At 45.9% G+C, this 25,430-nt stretch overlaps 2 protein-coding genes across 6 annotated transcripts in view; one reads left to right on the top strand and one right to left on the bottom strand.

Annotated features, from left to right (window-relative positions):
• LOC108245759 (WD repeat-containing protein 7) overlaps positions 1 to 22,256 on the bottom strand; it is a 97,888-nt gene extending 75,632 nt beyond the window's left edge. For 2 of the 4 annotated variants that reach the window (XM_037979355.1, XM_037979357.1), the window contains exons 1-19: positions 22,068 to 22,256; positions 20,787 to 21,007; positions 20,604 to 20,710; positions 20,453 to 20,531; positions 19,492 to 19,666; positions 19,336 to 19,412; positions 18,058 to 18,177; positions 16,871 to 17,016; positions 16,693 to 16,795; positions 14,288 to 14,435; positions 12,897 to 12,920; positions 12,680 to 12,795; positions 12,470 to 12,602; positions 10,885 to 11,105; positions 10,124 to 10,319; positions 9,445 to 9,659; positions 4,721 to 4,954; positions 3,523 to 3,816; positions 3,248 to 3,444 (exon numbers count right to left, since the gene is read on the bottom strand). In XM_037979355.1, coding sequence (XP_037835283.1) covers positions 3,248 to 3,444; positions 3,523 to 3,816; positions 4,721 to 4,954; positions 9,445 to 9,659; positions 10,124 to 10,319; positions 10,885 to 11,105; positions 12,470 to 12,602; positions 12,680 to 12,795; positions 12,897 to 12,920; positions 14,288 to 14,435; positions 16,693 to 16,795; positions 16,871 to 17,016; positions 18,058 to 18,177; positions 19,336 to 19,412; positions 19,492 to 19,666; positions 20,453 to 20,531; positions 20,604 to 20,710; positions 20,787 to 20,945 — 2,744 coding nt within the window. In that variant the 5' untranslated portion in view covers positions 20,946 to 21,007; positions 22,068 to 22,256. The remainder of the gene's footprint in view (positions 1 to 3,247; positions 3,445 to 3,522; positions 3,817 to 4,720; positions 4,955 to 9,444; positions 9,660 to 10,123; positions 10,320 to 10,884; positions 11,106 to 12,469; positions 12,603 to 12,679; positions 12,796 to 12,896; positions 12,921 to 14,287; positions 14,436 to 16,692; positions 16,796 to 16,870; positions 17,017 to 18,057; positions 18,178 to 19,335; positions 19,413 to 19,491; positions 19,667 to 20,452; positions 20,532 to 20,603; positions 20,711 to 20,786; positions 21,008 to 22,067) is intronic. The other 2 variants (XM_037979356.1, XM_017432921.3) reach the window with 2 other exon arrangements.
• Positions 22,257 to 23,451: 1,195 nt separating this feature from the next.
• taf1c (TATA-box binding protein associated factor, RNA polymerase I subunit C) overlaps positions 23,452 to 25,430 on the top strand; it is a 19,077-nt gene continuing 17,098 nt past the window's right edge. Inside the window, exon 1 of one of the 2 annotated variants that reach the window (XM_037979538.1) lies at positions 23,452 to 23,907. In XM_037979538.1, coding sequence (XP_037835466.1) covers positions 23,785 to 23,907 — 123 coding nt within the window. In that variant the 5' untranslated portion in view covers positions 23,452 to 23,784. The remainder of the gene's footprint in view (positions 23,908 to 25,430) is intronic. The other variant, XM_017432907.3, reaches the window with a different exon arrangement.

The raw sequence follows: 25,430 nt of genomic DNA, 5'->3' as shown, positions 1-25,430 counted from the left end.
AAGGATGAAGGAAGGAAGGATGAAAGGAAGGAAGGATGAAAGGAAGCAAGGATGAAGGAAGCAAGGATGAAGGAAGGAAGGATGAAGGAAGGAAGGATGAAGGAAGGAAGGATGAAAGGAAGCAAGGATGAAGGAAGGAAGGATGAAGGAAGGAAGGATGAAGGAAGGAAGGAAGGATGGATGCCTAAATAAGTGTGTTTATATTTAATGAGCTGTTTAGTTTGTGATTTAAATTGTTTTCATGCAGAGATTTAAAAAAAACTCATCATAAAACAACAGGAAGGAATTTAAGACATATTAGAGGTCGTTAACACCCTTTCAAAATAAGATAAATTAATATCAGCTTCTATGATGGTAAACTGGGCTTTAATCTGAATAAAATCTAAATCAGTTCATGATTCAGTTTAAACAACATAAGAAGCTCCATAAACGTTTAATTTTGAAATTTATCTGTGGTTCCCCGACTTCCTGCAGAAGTTTGTGATAAAACCCACAAAGTTCAGGAGAGCTTCGGCTGCTCCAGCATCATAAATCTGAGAAAGAGCCGGAAAGCAAAACATGGTCAAATATTCACGGGAGCGTGGAAGTGAAAAACAGTCGGGGAGGAGGAACGGCGTCTTCGGCTCGTTCCGTCTGGAAACAAACCAGAAACTTTATCTTCCACTTCAAACAAACGAAATCGGAGGAAGCCGTGGCAACCGTCACTCTCCGCCTCCGAAAGGGTTTCTGAATAAATATATTGTTTATATTTGCACTAAACGTACATCGGAACGAGCGGCTCGTTAACAAGATGAGCGCTGATGCTTTTATTGGCGTTTCCAGTTACCATGACGACGTATTTCCCCCCAAAAAAGCTCTGTGGGATTGCACGGAGAACGCTTCAGATCCAATTAAAACCAAACAGTGTCTGAAATGTTTCGTGAACCGCTGATGTTCCTCTACGACGATTTAAAATGGCCGCCGCGGCTAACTCGGACGACACGAGGACGTGCAGCAATCAGCGGTCAGTTTTAGCGATCCTGAGCTCAAACAACCGCCGGCTTTACGTCTACGGCTAACAGTTCGATACGCTCCGTTTTCACAAATCAAGATGGCCGCCACAGCCAAAACGAAAACGGCTCAAACTCGGCCAGTTTTAGAGATATTGAGCTACAGTTTGGTGTGGTAGCAGCTGAGAGTGACCCTAAACCTACAAGATAAGATGAATTCATGCAGACTGCAGGAGTTTATCTGAGGGGTGGAACCTCTCAGGACATTAGAGCGAAACTCCTCTCTGTGTGAAACGGGACAAGGGGGGGCAAAAGAAATGGTACAGTCCAAATTTTGTCCACCTTAAAGTTTGACCGACTTTTTCCCTCTCGACTTAATTCCAGACGGCTTTAAACTTTCGTTTCTCAGTTTCAGCGTTGGCAAATTATCGTGTTTTTGTTGTGGGTTTTTTTTTTTTAAATGCGCGACAGACGCTTCCTCTCAGCCGGTGCAGGAGGGCGGGCGACGCTTGAGCGACGGGGCCGCGTGGTCCTAGCGCCCGACACGTTCAGACTTAAAAGGACGGACGAGGCAGGCTTTTCTTCCCGTTCAGTGGATCCACTCCAAGCTCATCTCGCAGGTCCAAGCCCCGCGGCGGCCGACGGGCGCAAACGCAACGCAAACACAACTCGACACAGACTCTTGGTGAGAAGTTCACGTGACGTGGAGGTTGTTTCATTTTTGTGTCGTTGGTTTGGTCTCTACGCCGACCTCCATGTTTAGGAGGAGGGAGCAGGAGGCGGGCAGGAAGACGCCGCTGAACCCACGGATGTCCAACCTAGAGTCCAGGAGCGCTTCCGTTTTCTGGACTTGCTGGTGTTTTTGGTTTTCGTAGCGTTTTTCTTGCAGTTTGCATCATTCGTGTGTTTGCGGTGCATTTGCGCCCGTCGGACGCCGTTTGTTGATGGTCTTTAAGCAAACATGGAGGTTTGCTTATGCCCCTTTTACACCAGCTCTTCTTCAGAAGTCCGGCTCTACTTGGCTCGATAAAGAATGCATCACGTTCACACCGGCCAGTTTGGTCGGTAGCAGAGGAACGCCTCCTCGTGTTGCAGGGGGCGGGGCCGTGGGGGGGCGTGCGCTATCAAAACTTGGCGCAAGTTGTGTAAACAACGGAAGCGCTATGGACAACATTGGCCCTGTGTTGTTGCTGTTCTTTAAACTTATGGGGATTCTCCTGAGACTTCAGGAAGAGAGGCGCAGTGGAAGAAATGCTCTGGATGCCGCCATTGTTGCGCGGAGTAGGACGGCTGTTATCCGCCGGAGATTTCAGGCTTTACAGTNGCCTTCAGCTGGGGGACAGACGGCAGAAACGTTGCAGGGTAAGCTAACGCTGTTGTTTATATTCCTACCTTTGCTCTTTATGCTTGCATCTGGTCACACCCACGACCAATGAGTGAACAGGAGCTAAGCTTGCTCCGCCCACCCGGCTGGCCCTGCTCCAAAGCAGGGACAAAAGAAGCAGGGCCGGCCTTGAAAAAATGCCGGTGGAAACGCGCGCAAAGCGAGCCGAGTAGAGTGGAGCCGGGACCTTTAGAGACCATCAACAAACTACCAAACCAATGACACTTTAAAAGAAACTACATTCAGCGTCCATCCCTTCGTCTGCAGGTCATCGCCCAAGTTGTAGACGAAACAACGAATCAAAAGCTTTGTTTTTTTAGCTCAGCTCCGTCCGACCATTAGCGCCGAAGATATATTTCTGTGCTTCTTTATTCTAAAACGGGCCTGGGAGGTAAATCAGCCGAAGATGTGAAGATCAGAGGGAGCAGATGAAGCCTCCCACCTGCTCCGTCCTCTCTCTGGGTGCTTTATCGCCTCTGACTCACCGTCCCTTCAGACTCATCCTTGAAACAGAGTTGATGAAATGTTGTTCTGGTCTTACAGCAGCAGGACCTCGACCTCGGTGTTAAATCTTTCACGGCACAATGAGAGCTCACACAGACTAAACAATCAGCTGAAATGTGCTCACACACACACACACCTGACGGTGCTGGAATCTGAAATGCCTCTGGAATCGAATATGGGATGGAGCTGTGTGTTCCTGCACTTTGAATTCAGTTTTTGTTCCAGCTTCTTGGAGTTTTTCAGTTTGTTTTTCAGCTGGAATCGCTGATTAAGGAACAGGAGTGAGTTTCCAGACATGTTGGACTTCCATTAAAAGTTCTTCCTTTGAAGAAGTTTGTCTCTAAATAAAACAAAAGAAAGTTCTCCTCACCTGGCCGGAGCTTTCTTCATGTGTTCCCCGACGAAGGTGGCGTTCGTCATCCCCATCAGCGTGTTGGCCAGGGAGATGGCCGACAGCAGGTGCTGCGTGGTGACCGCCCTGGAGACGCCGTACGTCCCCTTCCCCACGATATCCGTCAGAGTGAGCTTCAGACCCGTCGCCAGGGACAGCTGACGCAGCAGGGACTCCTGGGAAACGGAGGCAGACGACGGTTGTGCTTCTTCGCTCACGTCTCGTTGTTTTGTTTGTTTGTCCTCGAACGTTACCTTGTAGGTGGGCAGCATGAGGGACATGTGTCCTCCCCTGGAAATCAGGCCGAAGGAGATGGGACAGTGCGGTCTGAGCATGCCCAGTCGCTCCAGACAGATGCCATCCAGCTGTTCGTTCAGGCCCCAGGCGTGCAGGCAGGACATGAAGAGCTTGGCCGTGTCCATCGTCAGGTTGTACTCCAGCAGGCTCAGAGACTTGGACTTCTCCTCGCGCCTCCTCATCTCCTCCTCCTCCTCCTCGTCTTCGTCCAGCAGGTGCTCCTTGATGGTCTCCTTCATGGTCTCCTTCACCTGGTGTTAAGAGAGTTCGGGAACAAATCCTGACTTTGCTCAGACCCAATAAGTACCAGGCAGCTCGTAGTTACCCTGCAGAAAAGAAGGTACCCGGTGGAAGTAGGTACCACGTAGGTGAGTAGGGACTCCGTTGGTACCCACTAAACGCCTCCACAGGTACCTAACAGGTAAGTAGGTTCCCTTAGGTATGTACTTACCCTGTAGGTATTTGGTACCCCTTGGCTACTCAACAGAAAGATAGGTACCCTATAGGTAAAGAGGTACCCTGAAGATAAATAGGTACCCCATAGTTACCTTGTAGAAAAATAGCTAACTTGTAGATACCTGATAGCAAAGTAGGGAACTCATAGATACCCCGAAGGGAAGCATGTACCCCTGTAGGTAAGTAGGTCACCCATAGGTGCCAAGGGGGAAAACCCCATAGACACATAGGTACCCCATAGAAATGTAGGTAACTCGTACATACTACATAGGTAAGTACGTACCCCGTAGATAAGTCGGTCACCCATGGGTACCATGGGAGGGACCCCCATAGACATGTAGGTATATGGGGTACCCAATATGTACCCCAGAGAAAAGTAGGTAACCTGTAGATGCCCCATAGGTAAGTATGTACCCTGAAAGTAAGTAGGGCACCCCATAAGGCTGTAGGTACTTTGTAGATAAATAGATACCTTGTAGACAAGTAGGTATCCCATTGCAAATTAGGGAACTCGTAGATAAAGCATCTACACCGCAGGTAAGTAAGTCACCCATAGGTGCCAAGGGGGAAAACCCCCATAGGCATCTAGGTACCCCATAGATAAACAGGTATCCTGTAGAAAAGTAGGTAACCTGTAGATACCCCGTAGGCACACAGGTACCAGGTTTGGACCAGACTAAATGTACTGTTACCACAAACCTGTTTGAAGATCTTGTTGGCCAGGAAGGACCCCCCCTTGTCAGCCCCCGCCTGGCTCTTCTGCAGAGTCTCGGGGGACACCAGCAAGGGGTTGGGTCTCTGCGCCTCCTCCGTCAAGAGCTGGATGATCAGCGCCTCCACGTCGAAGAAGAGCACGTGCATGTCGGGGTCCGTCAGGTTGGTCTTCATCGCCTGGACCACCAGGGCATTGTGGGAATATTTCGGTAGGTTCCCCTGAGCGAGACACAATTTTTAAAAAGTTAAATACGATTAACTATGAAAGGAAACAGACTTTCTTTTTTTATATCCATTACAGTTTATGAAACTTATTTTATCATCTTCTGGTATTTTTTTTTTTAATTTAAATATGTTAAAACAATTTAAATTAGTTCATGCAAATTATATATTTTTTAGCAAAAAGGCAGGAATTACATATGAACGCTCTAAAAAGCACGGCAGAGGTTTTATCTTAATGTGGGACTGCTTTAATAAAATCTGATATTGGAAACACTGAATCTGTTTCTAAAATCACAAAACTGAAATAATAATGCTGAGACAAACGTTTCATGGATCTTCACACTAAAAATCGTTTGCAAACCTTCGCGTTACCATCGGTTTGTAAAGGAAGTGCTACAGCTAGCTGCTGCTGCTGAGCCGTTAGTTCAGGGGTGTCAAACCCAGGGACGCAAGGGGGCCAAAATTAAAAATTTGGTCCAAGCCAAGGGCCAATCACGATCCATATTTATTAAAAATTACATAAATTAATTGGTTTTAGATGTATTGTGTCAAATCATTCATACAGAAATATCAATGACCTTTTCCCAGTTACAGATTATACAGAATTTAGAGCAAACAGACTTTAATGAACACAGACAAATAAATCAAACTTCTAAAAGCTCATCATTAGCTGTCATTTCTTACGCTTCACTCAGCTTTTAAATGAAGTTTTTAACATTAAAACAGACAAAAACCTGATCATACAGAAATTAAAACTATATATTGTTGGCTTCTAAGTCACTGTCAGAGAAAACTTCAGTTTTTTTAAGCAAAATAAGAATCAGAGACTCGATCTGAACCAGACTAGAGGGCCAGATGAAATGTTACAGAGGGCCAGATCTGGCCCGCGGGCCTTCAGTTTGACATGGTCAGAAATCGACTCTTTCTCTCCAAACTGAGGCTGTTCGAAGAGCGATCCACAGCAGGTAAGATATTAACTGTTCGCAGCCTTTCAAGCTGTCAAAAAATCTGAACTGTCCCTTTAAGGCTGGCTCTAAAACGAGACAAGTTTACTGAGATTAAAATCAGCTACAAACACTGAAATATTCCCAACAAGTTTAAAAACATTTGTCTGTTTTAGTTCGTTTCCAGCTAAATGTTCAGTTTGGAGCCCGGGTTGCTCTGGTTCTGGTTCTGGTTCAAGTGTGTGGGTTAGTTTGGTGGACAAACACTGCCCTCTGCAGGCAAACAGAGTCACTGCAGCTTTTCTGACCTTAAGCTGCAGCTTTACCCCAAAAGTCTGACATAAAATTAAAAAGTTATGTATTTTATTTGCAGAATAAACATCAGATTTGCTTTAGACTTTTATTTTGAACACGATAAACGGTTCAGATGTTGTAGATTTGACCACCGTGGGAAAAACGTCAAGTTAAACGGGAATAAAATCAACAAAAAAGCGACTCCAGATCGGATCAATAAACAAGCCGAGCCGACGGGGATAAAGAGGAGCGTAGATTTTATTTCCCATCAGTTGTTCGGCTGCTTTTGTTGTAATTTTCAGGAAAAGAAATAAAGAAATTTATTTAAATCTAAAAAAAATTTAAAAACCGCTTTGACTTCAGCCTCAGACGTTCGGACGACTGACGGGTTCTGGCTCGCAGGAAGTGGATCAAAAGGTCATCGTCCTGCGGGGCCCTTCAGGCGAACAGCGCGCGCACACACACACACACACCAGTCAGGCGCCACACAAAGGCCTAAAAAAGATTCCACCTGCTCATTTCTCTGTAAAGCTCCGACCAACCAAACAACATCAAGTACAGCAAGCTGTTGTTCCATATAATCAAATCAAACCTGACTTAATTACTTAAAGACCAGAATTGAAATAAAGATAAAATATTCTTCTTATGACTGTATAAATAATATACAGTCACCATTATTAATAAGAATTATTTATAATAATGTGAATTATGAACGAATCAGCCACGAGTTTTTAAATAAACACAGTTTTGTTTTTTTCTGAAACACACATCCGCTCTGACCTATAAACCTTTTTAAGGATTTATAGTTTTAAAACTTTATTACTTTATTAATGTTATAATTGGAATTTTAATAATTCCCCCACAGAAAATCTGATTTGGGTGATCTTTAACGTTTTTTTACACCGTCTATGTTTGATGATTCCTTAAAAAAGTTTCACCACAGGGTGTTAAACTGTCCTTTTACTGTTAAAACTTAACATTTCTGCAAAAAACTACTTATTTCCACAATCTTTACATTTCTTATACAGAATAAACATCAAAATGTGATTATTTTTGTCGTCTTTCGCCCTCTTTGAGACTTTTGGTTTTCTCTCAGATCCCCTCAGACCCAAACTCCCATCCACTCCCATCGACTCTCATCTACTCCCATCGCCTCTCATCCACTCCCATCCACTCCCATCCACTCCCATCGACTCTCATCTACTCCCATCGCCTCTCATCCACTCCCATCCACTCCCATCCACTCCCATCGACTCTCATCCACTCCCATCGCCTCCCATCCACTCCCATCGACTCTCATCCACTCCCATCGACTCTCATCCACTCCCATCGACTCCCATCCCATCCAAACTTCAAAACCGAGAGTGAAGGGTTTCAGTTTTTCGGGATATCTGCGACATTAAACGTTTCAGAAACAAGGAAACTGACGAGTGTGACGCCCAGAATTTGTTTTTTTTTAAAACAAACTTACAGTTTTCACACGGTGACTGTTTGTTTGAGGCTTACTTCTTACTCTCCGTTTCCGCCTGTCTTCATAAAAGAGCTGTCAGGGACTCAGACAGGTTTTATTTTTTAAGATTTCTCTGATCCTGAACCCTGAAGAGCATGTTTGAAAGGACTAAAACTAAAGAAAGTTTTGGATTTTGTTTAAATTTGTGCTTCCCGGTAAATCTACGTCTTTTTTTAATTTTTATTTTTATTTATTCTCGGCTGGTGACAGAAATCCGCAGAGGACGAACTCAAAGTCACGCTGGAATCTGAGCGGGGAAGAAAAAAAATAAAAATAAAAAATAAAAATCAGACAAACGGACGACGGCTTGGAGCTCTCAGGGTTTATAGTCTGACATTTCAAGGCCATTATCCGTCATCACACACAGCAGGGGCGAAAACACACACACACACACACACACACACACAGCGGATGATGGTGGTTCCAGTTAATACGAGGAAGAAATAACAGGAAGGAGGAAGAGGAGAGGACAGACTGCAGGTGTTTTCAGATGACTGTAGTTGGGAGGAAATAAAATAAAACAATAAAACCTGAAAGGTCGTCAGACGAGGTTAAACGGCTCCAAGCGCTAAATAATTCAGAGCGCTCGTTTTCCGCGGTGGGATCCCTCGTGTGGGCGGGGTCGTGTCTGTCAGGACGGATCAGAGCCGCCGAGTTTGACGAGAGGAGCTCCGATCCTCCGAGAGGCGGAGTTTTAAAAAAATAAATAAAATAAACACAGAACGTCTGTAGATGTTTTCAGATGTCACCGCGGCCGTCGTTGTCAACGAGCAGAAAACGCCTCGGAGTCCATCCGTTAAACGCCGAGCAGGTTTCAGACGCTCGCCGTTTCCTCGTTTTATTATTTATTCGTCCGTCTGTTTTCCCGCCGTGACATTTCCGAGGCTCGTCCCCCTGGAGACGGCGGGGCTCGCTCGCATGCGGAGCGACTCCTCTGTTGACCTTTCCCTCGTCGCCACGAGTCCCCTTTAATTGGTCTCGGACTTGAGCCGGCGATCGGACCGAGGGCGGCCATCTTTATCGATGGAGACGCGGCGTCTGGAGTCCACGGACGTCGCGTCTCCTGGACTCTTTTCTCTCTTTTCGTGCTGCGAAAGAAACAAAATCTCCCACGATGTTTCTGTGTGTTCACCCCGAAGGTCAGACCGTGCAGTGCTCAGAGAAACAAGCTCCATGTCAGACCCTTCGGGCCTCAGCAGGTCAAAGGTCATGATGGGAAGATTAGTTGGGGAATCAAAAGTACGAGAACATGTAAACTCCACCCAGGTTGGGAAGCGAACCCACGACCTTCTAACTGTGAGGGGACAGCTGTAACCACTGCACCACTGCGCCATCCTGGATTTTGACCAGTTTGTTAAAATAATTATTTATCGTCGGTGAGGTTTGGGAAACGGGTTTGAGACGACCAGTGGCACCCGCCGAAATGTCCCGGGGACACTTTGGAGACGCCAGCTGGTCTCCGACGGTCTCGGCCCAGCGAGATCCTGACTGTGATTGGATAAAAACCAAACGGCAGATCAGCACAAACACCTGAAATCAGCTGTCAGGCACGGCGGCGGAGGGCTGATGGTTTGGGCTGATTCTGGAGTCAGATGTAAGGACGTCTGTCCGACAAACAGGACAATGATCCCAAACACAGCAGGACGGTCCAGAACCAGAACCTCAGAGAGCCGAGTGGGCCATCAGAGACAAACAGGAAACAGGAGTTTGGGAAACGGCGGGCGGTTGTTGTCGTTTACCTTGTCGGCGTTGTCCGCGGCCAGCAGGTTGGTGGCGAGCGTCTGCAGCTTGTGCTGGGCCATGTTCTTCAGCGCCGCCAGGCTGCGGCGCGTCATCGCCTGCTTCAGGTTGACCGCCGAGTGGCTCAGAGCGTCCACGGTGGCCGGAGCGAGCTCGTCGCAGGCGTTCAGGATCTCCACCGCCGTTATTCCCATCACACAGCGGTCCAGCGCTCCTGGAATGGCACAGAGCAGTCGAAGACTAAAGAGAAACCTCATCGAGGAGGAAGGACCGGACTGGAGACAGAACATCTAAAACCTGCAGGAGAACGACCCCCGAGGAACAGAGTCTGACCCCTGTGGTCTGAATGAAGCTCCTCAGGAAACATTTGAAGCATCTGAAACCAGCTGGACTCGTGAGTCGGACTGAAGGTTTGATGCGATTCAAAACTCAGAGTCCGTTTCAGGTTCTGTTGGATTTTTTGTGGTCCTTTTTTGGGCCACAATCCTGCAGGTTTAGTTGTTCCTCTGCTCCAACACACCTGGTTTGAATCAATGGGTGATTAACAGGCTTCTGCAGAACATGAGGAGGTGATTAAACCGTGAAGCAGGTGTGTTGGAGCAGAGGAACAGGTAAAACCTGAAGGATGGTTCCATCACGTTCCGGGGGAGGCGGGATCTAGAACCACCCGGTCCTCACCTGTATCCATCTGCCAGACGTAGACGGAGCCGTCGGAACACCCAACCACCAGGTAGTCGTCCGCCGGGCGCCACTTGATGACCTGGATGGGGAACAGGTGCCGTGACGCCAGCATGATGCACTTCCTCTCCCTGAGGCTGAGCAGCCCCACCGAGTGGTCGCTGGCCACAGAGCAGACGCAGTGCTGCACCCGGGTCTGCAGAGAGAGAGAGACATCAGAACCTTCAGAACCATCAGAACCTGGACCTGAACACGGGCCGACGGGAGTCAGAGGAAACACCGAGCGTCGGCAGGTCAAAGGTTAACGACAGGAGTGGGTCAGAACTCCTCCACAACCACGTGAGAACCGTAACGTCCTACAGAAGACCGACCGGACGGAGACAGGGACCAACCGGACGGAGACAGAGACCGACTGGAGGGAGACAGGGACCGACCGGAGGGAGACAGAGTCCGACCGGACGCAGACAGGGACCAACCGGACGCAGACAGAGTCCGACCAGACGGAGACAGGGACCAACCAGACGGAGACAGGGACCGACCAGACGGAGACGGGGACCGACCGGAGGACACAGAGACCAACCACAGGGAGACAGGGACCGACCGGAGGGAGACAGAGACCGACCGGAGGGAGACAGGGACCGTCCGGAGGGAGACAGGGACCGACCAGACGGAGACAGGGACCGACCGGAGGACACAGAGACCAACCACAGGGAGACAGGGACCAACCGGAGGACACAGAGAACCCCCGTTCGGCGTCTTACGCTGCAGTTTTCCGGCGGGACGATGAGCTGCGTGATCTCCCCCCCGTGGACGCAGAAGATGTGCTTCATCTCTCCGGTGAAAATGTCCCAGACGATGACGGAGAAGTCCACTCCCCCGGACACCAGCGAGCGCTGGTCGTACCGCGGGGACACCTGGTAGGGGTACAGGACGCAGGTCACCTTGTTGCGGTGGCCCCGCAGGGTCCGGTGGGGGGGCCAGCCTGCGGGACGGACAGATGGACGCAGAGATGAAAGACAGACAGAAGACACCACACTGTCCCTCTTTAACTAGCTAAAACACAGCAGGTGTGTGCCGACCCAACACCAGGGCGGAAAGACATCAGCAATGACCTCAGAGGAGCAGCTGCTGCCCATCTGGGAGGGGTCAAAGGTCATTTCCAAACTACCTGGGGTCCATCGTTTCACAGAGAGAAAGATTATTCATAAAAGGAGACAATTAAGATGGCTGCCAACACTTTTAGCTGGTACTTTCAGCTAACATTTAGATACTTTGAGATTTTAGCCAGTCTTCTACTACTTTTAGCTAACCTTTAGCTGCTTTTTAGCTGTTGTTTTCCAGCTTTTAGCTAACTTTTTTGCTCCATTAAGCTTTTAAACAAGCATGTGTGACCGTTGGCTTTTAGCTAGTGTTTTTCAACCTTTAACTAGCCTTCTTTTAGCTTTTAGCTAATATTTTACTACTTTAGGCTTAATTTTCCTGGCTTTACATTTAGCCAGCTTTTAGCTACTTTTAGCTAACATTTACTAGATTTAGTTTTTAGCTAACCTTTGGCTACTTTAAGCTAGCATTCTGATGCTTTTAGTATTTAGCTAACATTTTGCTGCTTTTAGCTCGCCTTCTACTAGATTTAGTTTTTAGCTAGCTTTTGGCTAGTTTAAGCTAGCATTTTGATGTTTTAGTAAAAACTAAAACAAGCTCAAATTTGCAGGTTAAAACTTGCCTTATGTTACTCTTAGCTGGCTTCTTGCTACTTTTAGCTTTAAGCTAGCCTTATGCTACATTTAGTTTAGCTAACCTTTTGCTACTTTTAGCTAGCATTTTGCTGGTTTTAGTTTAGCTAACCTTTTGCTGCTTTTAGCTAGCATTCTGCTACATTTAGTTTAGCTAACCTTTTGCTACTTTTAGCTAGCATTCTGCTACATTTAGTTTAGCTAACCTTTTGCTACTATTAGCTAGCATTCTGCTACATTTAGTTAAGCTAACCTTTTGCTGCTTTTAGCTAGCATTCTGCTACATTTAGTTAAGCTAACCTTTTGCTGCTTTTAGCTAGCATTCTGCTACATTTAGTTTAGCTAACCTTTTGCTACTTTTAGCTAGCATTTTGATTGTTTCAGTAAAAACTAAAACAAGCTAACATTTGCCGGTTATAATTAGCCTGTTGCTACTCTTAGCTGGCTTCCTGCTACTTTTAGGTTGAGCTAGCTTTTTGCTAGCTAGAATCTTTCTACTTTTAGCTTCGACAACTCAGTTTCAGCTTCTTCGGTGGATTTCACGCCGTGTTTTCTCAGAAAGCGTAATTTCACCGTCTCCTCTTCCTCCCACACCCTCCCTCCTCCTCCTCACCCCTCCTCAGCATGTGCTCCCCCTGCAGCAGCTGAACGATGGCCGTCTGGGTGGCGGGTACCAGGATGATGCTGCCGTCCTCCCTGCCGCAGACCAGGCGTCCCTGAGACGGGATGTAGACGCTGGCCGTCACCTGAGGACAGGGACACAGGTTTGACCTCAACGTCCACGTTCCACGACCGAACGCCGAGGACCGTTCTGCGTTCCCACCTTGATGGGTTCCTCCTTTCCAGCCAGGACGCTGAGCTGGTCGATGATCCCGGAGGAGACGGGCCTCAGGCTGTCGAAGGCCTCCTGGAGGCTGACGGTGGACGACACCTGCAGCTCTGCAGACACAACCATTTTATTTTAAGACCCTCAAAGCCTCGTTTTTTTTAAATAAAAGCAACAGTAATGACTCCATTTGTCCACTAGATGTCCCACTAACCTGCTGCAAGTCTGATATTTACATCTAAAAACAGAACAAAAACATAATCTAAGTCAGAACTGTTTATAAACACGGTTAAAATGATGAAAATGTCCACTCCGTCATCTGGGACAACTAAAACCAGCTAAATGCTAGCTAAAAGCAACAAGAAGTTAGCTAAAAACTAAATAAAGCAGAATAAAAGCAGTAAGAAGCTAGCAAAAAACTAAATCTAGCAAAATAAAAGTAGCAAAAAGCTAGCAAAATGCTAGCTAAAAGCAGCAAAATGTTAGCTAAAAGTAGCAAAAAGCTAGCTAAAGGCTAAAGCCAGGAAAATTTAGCGAAAGTAGTAAAATAATAGCAAAAAAAGCTAAAAGAAGTAGCAAAAAGCTAGTTAAAGGTTGAAAAACACTAGCTGGAGCAAAAAGGCTATCTAAAAGCAGGAAAATAACTAGAAGCTAAAAGTAGCAAGAAGTTAGCTAAAAGCTAAATCTAGCAAAATAAAAGTAGCAAGAAGCTAGCAAAATGTAAGGTAAATGCAGCAAAATGTTAGCTAAAACTAAAAACAGCTAAATGCTACCTAAAAGCAGCAAGAAGCTAGCTAAAAACTACATCTAGTAAATGTTAGCTAAAAGCAAGCTAAATGCTTAAGCCAAAAAACTTGAGATTAAAGTAGTAAAATAATAGCAAAAAAAGCTAAAAGAAGTAGCAAAAGGCTAGTTAAAGATTGAAAAACACTAGCTGGAGCAAAAAGGCTAGCTAAAAGCAGGAAAATAACTAGAAGCTAAAAGTAGCAAGAAGCTAGCTAAAAACTAAATCTAGCAAAATAAAAGTAGCAAGAAGCTAGCAAAATGCTAGCTAAAAGCATCAAAATGTTAGCTAAAACTAAAAAAGCAAAAATGCTAGCTAAAAACTATATCTAGTAAAGGTTAGCTAAAAGTAGCAAAATGCTGGCTAAAGACTAAAGCCAGGAAAACTTAGCTTAAAGTAGTAAAATAATAGCAAAACAGCTAAAAGAAGTAGCAAAAGGCTCGTTAAAGGTTGAAAAACACTAGCTAAAGGCCAAATATTACACATGGTTGTTTAAAAGCTAAATGGAGCAAAAAGGCTAGCTAAAAGCAGCAAAAGGTAAGCTAAAATGGCAGAAAACAAAAAAAAAAAACGCTCTTTACTTTAATTAACATAAACAGTTTCACGTTTTGTTTCATCTGTCTGTTAGCAAAATATCAAATTTTAATTAAACTCTCGTTGGATGTTCATCTGCAGCTGGTTTAATTTTTGGAGTCAACCTGATTCAAGATGGCTGCCATAGCTAATCACTCAGCCGGTTTTACTGATGTTGAGCTAGATTTTGGTCTGGTAGTAGCTGAGAGTCATCCTCTGAGAGCCGACGGCGTTCCGGTTTTCGTTACCCGCGGACGTCCCCGCTGGCTGCCGAGGCGGCGAGTCCGGGACGCTCCACAGCGACAGCCGGCCCGCCGAGTCCCCCTGGATCAGCAGCTTGTGGAACGGTTCCCGCCGGCCGAAGAAGAACCGGGTCACGGGAGGGCAGATGAGGAGCTGCAGAGAGTCGGGAGGGAAGAAGAAGAAACGTTTTATCGTTCCTGGGTCCGGTTCTTCGCTCGGACGGAGTGAAACAGGAAATGGTTGGTTCTGCTCGTGAGTTCTCCGCAAACAGAAACACGACAAACGGCAGGAGAGCAGAACCAACCTCCTCTGATTGGACGTGATTCTGGTGAATTCTGTGCGAACAGTTAATATCTTACCTGCTGCAGATGGTTTAAAGGAACTCATCGAGATTCTGCCATGTTTGCTACAGAATCGAACGAAGGTCAGTCATCTGGGACAACTAAAACCAGCTAAATGCTAGCTAAAAGCAACAACAAGTTAGCTAAAAACTACATCTAGTAAATGTTAGCTAAAAGCTAGCTAAATGCTTAAGCCAAAAAATTTGAGATTAACGTGGTCAAATACTAGCAAAAAAAGCTAAAAGAAGTAGCAAAAGGCCAGTTACAGGTTGAAAATCACTAGCTAAAACTAAAAACAGCTAAATGCTACCTAAAAGCAGCAAGAAGCTAGCTAAAAACTACATCTAGTAAATGTTAGCTAAAAGCTAGCTAAATGCTTAAGCCAAAAAATTTGAGATTAACGTGGTAAAATACTAGCAAAAAAGCTAAAAGAAGTAGCAAAAGGCCAGTTAAAGGTTGAAAAACACTAGCTAAAAGCAGGAAAATGTTAGCTAAAATGAAAACCAGCAAAAATGCTAGCTAAAAGTAGCAAGAAGCTAGCTAAAAACTAAATCAATCAAATAAAAGTATAGCAAGAAGCTAGCTAAAGGCTAAAGCCAGGAAAATTTAGCTTAAAGTAGTAAAATAATAGCAAAAAAAGCTAAAAGAAGTAGCAAAAGGCCAGTTAAAGGTTGAAAAACACTAGCTAAAAGCAGGAAAATGTTAGCTAAAATGAAAACCAGCAAAAATGCTAGCTAAAAGTAGCAAGAAGCTAGCTAAAAACTAAATCAATCAAATAAAAGTAGCAAGAAGCTAGCTAAAAACTAAATAATGAGATTCGAGCTCAGCAGAGCGCTTTGTTTACATTGAGCGCATACCCACATTTCAGGGTTGCATTTTAAGATATCGGAGAAACTCGTCTTTTTTAGGTTTGACTGCAGAGAGTAGCTTTAACTCTCGTAAAGGTTTATAAATTAGCTCCAATATTTTGCTGGGAGCCCATTTTTTGGCGTGGCCGAACCAACGTTGGTGACCGAGCGAATCTAGAAAGCGCCGGACCCCATTTCTCAGAAATCCATCTGTAACAGGTAAGATATTAACTGCTCATAACCACAGAACCCCACCGGGTACAAATCGGATTTATGCCTTTAAAACCGGAAGCGGTTGTGAAATGTGAAAAAACCGCAGACGGAGGGTCGTGACGGTCCATCACAGTGAGGGTGGTGAGGTGCGGTGGGGTGGTAGAGGAAAGTTGCTGCCGTCGCCGCGGCAACGAGGACAGCGTGAGGAGCGGGCGCACATCAAACCGCAGAGGAGACGTGAGGAGAACGAGCCCGGCAGCCGTGATCCGTGTCAAACAACAAACCAGGGAGGGAGAAACAGGAAGTACAAAAAAGGCTTCAGTGTCCCGACCTTTACGGGAGTGAACGGACATTAAACCCGTCTCTCTGACCTCCTGCTTCTACCAAAGAGAGGTAATCCTGTCCTTCATGTCTGTTTTAAACTCTGCTCTTCATCAGCATAAAGACAGATGAGGAGGAGGAGGAGGAGGAGGAGGAGGAGGGGGGGGGCAGTGCTTCAGAGGGAAGAGAGAATAAAACCAGAGGAATCGGTTCTTTAAGGCTTACAGGCGCCTCTAGTGGCCGGTGTCGGTATAGCTGCTGGGGGGTGTAGAGCTCCAAGTCGTACCCGCTGGGAGGAAGGCACTTCACCTCCTCCTCCTCCTCCTCCTCGCCTCCTCCCTCTACTTCCTTCTGAGAGACGTGACGGGAGGGAGGGAGGGAGGCGGGGGGGCGTTACGGAGGGTGTGTGGCGGCGATGAAAAGAGGAAAAATAAAAACAAAACCAACTGAACAACAAATTCATCCAAACGGGACAAAAAAAAAAACAGCTGAAAGTGAAAATGAGCACAAAATAACAGTGGCTAAAAGCTAAAGTTAGCACAACAGAAGCTAAAATTAAACGTTTTATATGAGGTTGTTTTTATTTCCCGTTCACCCAACATTTTCAGAGCTGGGGGCGTATATTTTACAGGAATACTGTCAGACGCGGAGCGTTCGGCTGTTAAAAACAACGAGCGGCGCCTTCACCTGTTTGTCGGATCGATCGGCGATTCTGTAGACGAGCGGAGGGACCGAGCCTTCCTTGGTTCTGCCGACGTCGCTGCGGAAGTGTTCGCTGGCCGACAGGCAGCTGGGGGAGGGAGAGTAAGAGATAAACGTTGGAAGTTCTGGGCGGGGCGAGCCGACAGCGGGTGGAGATGCTCACCTGGCCGGCAGCTTGTAGACGAAGCTGCTGCCGTCTTCGGTCCAGACGATGACTTTGTCCGCTGAGATGAACTCTCCTCCGGTCCACGACTGGTCGCCGTCGCTGGGCACCGAGCAGAGCAGCGAGTAGTCGCCTGCGTCGAAGACCTGACGCAAACAGAGGAGGAGGACTGAAGCGGGTTTGTGACGGTTCTGATACCGAAATAAATGAGTGCCACTGGGAATCTTTAATTGTCACATCTTATTGTCATCACAAAATCCACAAAGGATCCCGAAGTATCTTTGAAACTGAGCGTATTTAAACAGACTAAATACATTGGTGTGTATCGCATACTTCTGACCAGTTCGTGATTGGTCAGAGGTTTACATAACTCATACGACACTTCTAGGCAACCAGCCAGAACAGCTGGTTCCAGGAAACGTCTGTTATCACAAACTCCCTGTCCTGGAAAGTTCTGGCAATAACAACCGGCCAAATGCGGGTAAATATTTGAAGTGGCGGGTGAATTTGATCAACACACGCCAATGTGGCGGGTTGGCAATTTGAACAGAAAAGGTGTTATTTGTCCTCCTGACATATAGGGGGCAGCAATGTGCTCGAGTTGCTGCTAAATGCAAGAAGGAGAAAAGTTTAACAGACACTCTTTACCAGTTGGTGGCGGTATTGATTCCTTCAGTTGTTTACCAACCACCAATAAAAATCAAGAAGAAGAAGAAGAAACAATTTGAGGAGCAGCATTAGCAATGTGGCGGAACATTTCGGGAGTTAAGCGGGTGGCAGACAACAAAAATGTTTTTCAGGAGTAGTCGAGGGAAGAACCGAAAGTTAAACAACTAAATCAATGACGTCATGACGTCGGTCAGTGACGATCTGTGCTTCCTCGTCAGATTTTCCTACCGTAGCACGGCTAAACAGCAATGTCTAACGGTCGGTGCTACCCGTCAAAAACTGCTACCGTCATGTTTATAAACTGAAAACTACAGCTTTGTCACAACAAAACATAGTGGCTGGTAAAAAATTTGAGTGGCTGGTGGACAACATTTTTAATTTCCACCGCTGGTCTTTACACACGAACATAGCTCTTCCATAATTGGTAAGCTGCAGTCTGCAGCTGCCTCTAAGTTATAGAATGAAATCTTCCACAACGGCGAGCCGCAGCGGGCCGGGTCGGATCGGCGGGTTCTTACCCTCCAGTACTTGGAGCAGACGACCAGCAGGCTGCTCTGGGTGAAGCTGCAGAAGGAGATGCTCTGACAGCCCTGGCAGTAGATGGGTTTGGACTCTTCCTCGAAGACTGGGTCCAGGTCCTGAACACAGACACGCGTCACCACCGGATATTTCACTTCCTGTCTGTTTTACTGAGCTCGTTCAGAAAACGGCTGCTGAGACTTTTGGACTTTATTTACAAATATTTTCCCCTCAGAAACACGTGGAGATCTCTTCAAGATATTTGTTGTTTTTTTAAATAAATCTGCTTCGACATAATGGCTCCGTTCTGTTACTTTTAACTACCCTTTTGCTACTTTAGCTTCTAGCTAGTCTTCGGCTACTTTAGCCGACCAGTTACTGCTTTTAGCTTTTAGCTAACCTTTTGTTGCTTTACCTTGTCGGCAGCCTATGGCTACTTTAGCAAGCCTTTAGCTTCTTTTACTTTTTAAGCAGCTTTATGTTTTACCTTCTAGCTTAAAGTAACGTTATCCTGCTTTTAGCTAGTGCTTTTCCATTTTAGCTTGTAGCTAAAATTTCACCACTTTTGCCTAGCCTTTTGCTACTTTTAGCTAATCTTTGTTACTCTTAACTAGCATTTTGTTACTTTTAACAATAATTTTGCTCATTTTAGCTTGGTTTTGCATCTTTTACCGCACCTTTTGGTACTTTTAGTGAACCTTTAGCTACTTTAACATTTTGGGTAGCTTTCCGTTACTTTTACCTTTTAGCACTTAAAGGTAACTTTACTGCTTTTTAGCTTGTAGCTAAAATTTCCCAACTTTGACCTTTTAGCTAGCATTTTGCTAGTTCTGGCTAGCCTTTGTTGCTTTAGCTCTTAGCTACTCTTTTGTTACTTTATCTTTTAGATAGCTTTTTGTTACTTTTTAGGTTGTATCTAAATGTTCACTACCCTTAGCTTTTAGCTTTGTTGCTCTAGCTCTTAGCTTTTTGTTACTTTTAACAATAATTCTGCTAATTTTAGCTTGGTTTTGCATCTTTTACTGTGCCTTTTGGTAATTTTAGTGAGCCTTTAGCTACTTTAACCCTTTCGTTAGCTTTTTTACCTTCTAGCTAGTGGATTACTACTCAGCTATGCTTTTGGTACTTTAAGGTAACTTTCTCTCTTTTAGCTAGCTTTTTGCTACTTCGGACGTTCGGCGCTCAGCAGAGAAATACGCCTGAATGCGTCTTCGTATCGGCCTGTTTACGACCATCTCCAGCAGAAACAAACAAACGAGCAGCTGGTCGGGGTGTACCTGCATCCTGCTGACCTCAGCTGTTATGATCCAGACCTTCAGGATCCCCGTCACTGACACCGCCACCACCGTGTCCTCTGAGAGGAAAAGTCACGTTTTCAGATTTCAGGACAGGACGAACTGACCGAGCCGTCGCGGCGGCGGCGCGCGTCTCACCTTGCGTGCGATGAGATCGGACGATGCTCATGGAGCTGATCCAGTCAGGAGCGATCTTGGAGACCAGCGAGTACAGAACCTCCAGGCTGGTGGCGTCGACCACCAGGATCTCCGGGTAATGGCCGTTGCAGAGCAGGCGGCCCTCCTTCTGGGTGCCGATGGTGAACTGATAGAACTGACGAGACGAGAACGACCTTCTTTAAGTCGCCAAACATTAATCAATCCCTCCAAATCAATAAAAACCATAACTTTTAATATCTAAAGCAAAAATCCTTCCTAGTTTTGTAAGATAATTCCCAACAAACATTGACATTCTCAAAAGGTGCTTTATTTGAGAACTTTGATAGCTTCTAAACTGACATTCATGAGCATTTCTGGATTGTCCCTGGTCTGCAGCTCTCCTCACATGTTTTGCAGACACAAAGTGTTTGTCGATGCGTTTATGTTCCATGATTACACTGCAGGACGTGCAAAACAGCTGCAGCTGGGGAGGAAACTGGTTTGCTGAAATCTTTGTGGGCAAATGTGAAGCATTAGCGCACATTTTGGCTTCGGTCGCTGCTCCTGCACGCTCCCGGCATTCTGATGTTAACAGGAAGTGACGTCACGTGTCTTCTTCTTGAGTTATTTGGGGTTATTTTGTATTCCACGGTACACAAACCCACAAAGAAGAGACTAGACCGCAGAAACGGTGGAGAATCACTTTAGAAACAATAAATATTGGGTTAAAGTTGCGGGAAAGTTGCAGTGTTTTGGGCAAAAGTTGCACAAAGTTGCGATTTTGCGGGGTTTGCTTGATTTTGCGTTAATAGTTATGATCACAACATCGCGAACTCCTGGTGGGTCTGATAAGCCCCACATTAAGACGGAGACCTCTGCCGTGCTTCACTGTAGGCGACATGTTTTCCTCACAGACTTAAATCTGTAAAATCGGAGCGGTCCGCTCCACTTGAGGGTTTACCTGGATCCCGGTGTGGGCACAGGCCAGTTTGGTGAACTCGATACACCGCCCGTCGTTTACGTCCCACAGACACATCTCCCTGTATCAGATACGAACGCGTTAAAAGGACAGTTTTCTCCTCCTGGAGGCGGGACGCGATGAAGGAACTCACCCGCTCTCCGAAGCGCTGACGATGTACTGCTTGTCGCTGCAGGAGCTGGCTTTGGACAGGCAGGTGATGGAGGCCATGTGACCGAACAGCATCGCCCTGGGACAAATCTGAGGACAGGAGAGGAAACGTGAGCACAAAACGATCACACCCTCACGTTCGCCGCAGCCCTCCTGCCGGGGATACCTTCAGCTCGGGCGTCATGTCCCAGAGGCAGATCTGTCCGTCGTGGCAGCCGGTGATGATGGTGTTTAAGTCGTCCATCACCAGGAGGCTGCTGATGCAGTGGGTGGGAGCCGTGCGGCCCCAGAGCACTATGGGTAGAACCAGGTTGTTCCCGGACATGATGGCGGCTTGTCTGGGTGGAGGACAGTTCGGACGGGTGTGAAGAAGAGAAACTGCACTTCCTGTGAAAACACGGCAAGAACGCTGAGCTGAAGGAGCTAAAATGCTTCTGACGGACGGAGTCACGAGGAAGGCAAGATTAGAGCAGACTTACCTTCTAGCTTAAAGTAACGTTATCCTGCTTTTAGCTAGTACTTTTCCATTTTAGCTTGCACCTAAACTTTCACCACTTTTACCTAGCTAGACTGAAAAAAAATGTATAAAAAAACGACAGCAACGGGAAAACAAGAGTGTGAACGTTAAACGAGACAATTAAAATGTTGTCACTCAAACAAACGGAGGACCGGATTGAGACTTTTGCACGGTCTGGACACCATTTTCTTCAGCTTATCTGCGGTTGGATCATGGAGGGAGTATCCCACTGAGACCTCTCGGTCTCCTCCCAGTGGGCCATGCCTGTAAAACCTCCAGAGGGAGGCGTCCTAATCAGATGTCTGAACCACCTCGGCCGGCTCCTTTTCGACGAGGAGGAGCAGCGACGCCGCTCGGGATGATGGAGCCAGAGGGAGACCAGGGTCTGGTTCTTCCAGCCATCATCTACACATATATGGTGAGGGCTGGAGGGCAGGTGGACCAGTAAATCAAGAGTTTGACCTTTCACCTCGGCTCCTTCTTCACAACAAATCAGAAAATATTTGGAGTTTTTCTACTTTAAGAGAAAGAAGGAGCTTGTGTAAAGTAAAAAAAGGACCTTAAATACACTCAGTTAGTCTAACAGGATCAAAAACAAACAAAAATGGACATAACCCATCCAGAACATTGCTCCATTGCTCAGTCCTGTCACGAACTGCATCACCTGCTCGTGTTTACGAGCTACATTAGCATCGCTAATGTTAGCTAAAAATCCGAATCATGGCCGCCCAAAGGCAGCGCATCATTCACCGACATCAGGGGGGAGCCAGAGCTACGTTTCATTTAAACCCAGCAGCTAACTGTCGCTGGGAATCGGACTGTTAGAGGACAGCCAGGTTAGAGAGCTCTGCCGCATCAACCGACACTTCCGGGATTAGCATCGCGGCTAACGGAGTCAAAAACACGCCGGCGAAATGGACTCAAACGTACCGAAAACGGAGGTCCTACTGGGACATGTCCGTGTGGCGGAGGCCTTTCAGACGAACGGAACCTCCCGCGGCAGCCCGAAGCAGAAATTATCCGTATTCCGAGCCGCTTCAGCTCGTTTCTTCCACCGACACACCGAGCTACTCGGTCAGCTGATCAGGCTTCAGGCGACGGCCAACTTCCGGTCTGACAAAATAAAAGAAAACAGAAATTTAAAAAAAGCGATAACTTAAAAAAAACAACAACTCTACACGAATTAACTGATACATTTTAATAAATTTACACATTGTTTATTTAATTTTTAAAGATCAGTTTGTAAATGTCATTAATGTGTTATTTACGAAATAACACCATTCATAAGCAAACTGTTTTAATTTGAAAATGTGCACAAGGTTTCATCACAGATCATTTTTCATAGAAAAAAACTGCATGTCCTATTTTTATCAGGTCTCAAAATCTGGTTATTACAACCTGAGATAAACAAGAAGTCATTACATTTTGCTCCATTTCATTGTTTATTTCCCCAAAGCTAAGCCAAAATGCAAAAGAAGTGAAATGTACCTTATTTTTTCTTTTTTAATTAGGAGGTTCAGTGTTCAGCAGGAGCTGCTGATCAAATGTATTGATAAATGTGGGATAAAAGCAATAGTTTCTGTTGTTTTAAAGTGTACAGGTGTGTGTTAACACAATGCCAAGGATGTAAGACATCAGAAATGAACCTTAGAGAAGCAGCTGTTGCTGTCCAGCAACCTGGGAAGGGTCAAAGGTCATTTCCCAACAATATGGAGTTCATCGTTCCACAGAGAGAAAGATTATTCACAAGTGAAAAACATTGTACGTCCCAGCAAATTCACCCCAAAGGTCAGGCCGTGCATTGCTCATGATTAAACAGGATAATAAACCCAAACACAGCAGCTAATCTACAACAGAACGGTCCAAAAACAAAAGAGAAAAGATGCTGAAACGGTCCAGTCAGAGTCCAGAACCTCAGCCTGACTGAAATGCTGTGGTGGGAAAAAATACTTTGGAAAAAATACTTTGGAAAAAAGAGCGGGCCAAATTTCCTCCACAACCATGTAAGAGACCAATAAAGTCCTCAAGAAAACCACTGCTGAGAGCTATTGTGGCTAAACGAGAAATATGTAAAAAGTTGATGTTTATTTGAAGTTTTATGTATCTAATTTTAAAACTTTGTCATGATAATGTCTTGTATTTTGTTCTGATACGTAAACCCTTAAAAATCGAAGAAGATGTATGAAGATTCAAACAGTTCAGGTAAATTATTTCACTTGAAGTAAGAGCTTAAACTCGCTTCTGTTTGATTGTATGTTCAGATTGCGTACTTTTATTTTGTAGTGGAAGAAAACGGAAGGTGTCGCTCTTGTTTTCGAACGTCACTTCCGTTTCGCTGTCAAGGCACGGATTGGCACGTGTTTCTAACGGGTTCATTAGGGTGTTTTTTTTAAACATTTAACCTTATTTTCGTCGCCTTTTTGGACTGCAGAGCCGGTGTCGGACCGTACACGGAGCCACCGAAGTTGTTAAACGGACTTTTCGGTGTTTCCGGGACGAGAAACGGACTTTTTTTATGCTGGTTTCCCCGCTAGCCGAGCGGCTAGGCGGCACGAGCCGTTGGGCATGCCCGGGCTTGTTTCGGCGACGGAGGCTCGCGCTTTAAAACGCTCGGCGGTTATTTTTTAAGGAGTGAAGGAGAAGCTAAATGGATTATCAGTTCCCCGAGCGGCTGTTTCCCTGTTTTTACAACGACGGGCCGCCGTCGGGTTCGGTCCAGAGCGGCGCCGAAGCCGGAGGATGGGGCTGCTATTACGGAGCTTTACCACAGGTGGGAGTTCTCTGCTCTTCAAAAAAAAAAAAAAAAAAGACTGACCTGCCGTGAACACGAGGTGTGAAATAACAGGAAGCACACCCTTTGAGTCTAATACTTCGTTTGTGATTGGAGGACAAATCTGTGTACACTTAAAATCTTAAAAATTTGAACCTATAGGAGACTCAGACTGAGTAAAAATGGCGGCTATAGGTTTGTTTATGTGTCAAGATGAAAAGGATGACGTAATGGAAACATTGGAGGGTTCAAACAGGTATGGCTGCTGAAGAAAACCACATTCCTCTGTGCTAATTTAATGCCTTTTATAACCTGGAGATTCCCACAGTGAAGCACGGTGGTGGCAGTATCATGCCACTTGGTTGCCTTAACGTATTTATTTCAGGAAACATCAATTATGGTTCGAAGGATTCGAGTTTCGTTGGTGATCCGGTCAAAGGTCAGACCGCGCTCCAGCTCTGCAGCTGGACACCGCTTAGGTTAGGGGTGATCACCGCTGATTTCAAGGTCATGGACGGTCAAAGGTCAACGTCAGAGTTGGCGTAGTGCCCCAACTCTGCAGCAGTGTCGCCGACGGAGCATCCTCAGCTCACTTCCTGTCCGTTTGCCCCTAGGGGGCGGGGCAAACTCCGACAGTTAACCCTTTAAGGACGACGCAACAGAAGAGCCGCGGTTTTAACTATCCCGCCCATTCCGGAGGGCCGGGGCACTTCCTTCACGTGACGTCAGTAGGTTTCTAAAGCCGAAGATGGCTTTAGCTGTTTCATTGGGTGCAGTGTAACTTGATCTGTGAGCGCGCGACAAAAATAAACTTCATGGTATGACGAGGGTTTGATCCGGCCGAGCGACGGGCTGTCCTCTATTTCTCTTTGGTAATCACCTTTATTTCAGTACGTAGGGACATCAAACTGCACAGCTGGACACCTCATGGGTCAAGGATGATCACCGTTGAGTTCATGGGGTCAAAGGTCACAGGCGACCCCTTTGTTCAAGCCTAGTCTCTGCTCCTACATGTGACTCATTGGTTTCCGGTTGTGAGACAAATTAAATGCCACAGCTGGACACCTCTTTGGTCAAGGGTGATCACGATTGATTTCAGTTACAGTTCGCCTAGTGCTCTAACTCTGCAGCTGTATAACAGGAATGTCAAACCTCACAGCTGGACACCACATGGGTTGAGAGTGATCACTGGTAACTTTTAAGGTTCGTGGGGTCAAAGGTCGAGGTCACAAGCCTGGTCTCTGCTCCTACATGTGACCCTTCTGTTCCTGGTTCTGTCCGTTGGTTTGTTTGTTTTATTTGTGATTGTTGCAGCTAAAATGCCTGATTTTGCGGGGCATTTTCCTAAAAGTTGCAATTTATTTTCAACTGAAATCATTAAAAAACCATAACTTTTAATATCTAAAGCAAAAATCCTTCCTAGTTTTGTAAGATAATTCCCAACAAACATTGACATTCTCAAAAGGTGCTTTATTTGAGAACTTTGATAGCTTCTAAACTGACATTCATGAGCATTTCTGGAT

The sequence above is a fragment of the Kryptolebias marmoratus genome, linkage group LG14 (assembly GCF_001649575.2).
Source record: "Kryptolebias marmoratus isolate JLee-2015 linkage group LG14, ASM164957v2, whole genome shotgun sequence".
In the NCBI taxonomy this organism is placed as follows: domain Eukaryota; kingdom Metazoa; phylum Chordata; class Actinopteri; order Cyprinodontiformes; family Rivulidae; genus Kryptolebias; species Kryptolebias marmoratus.
This window is presented reverse-complemented; position numbering and strand designations above follow the sequence as displayed.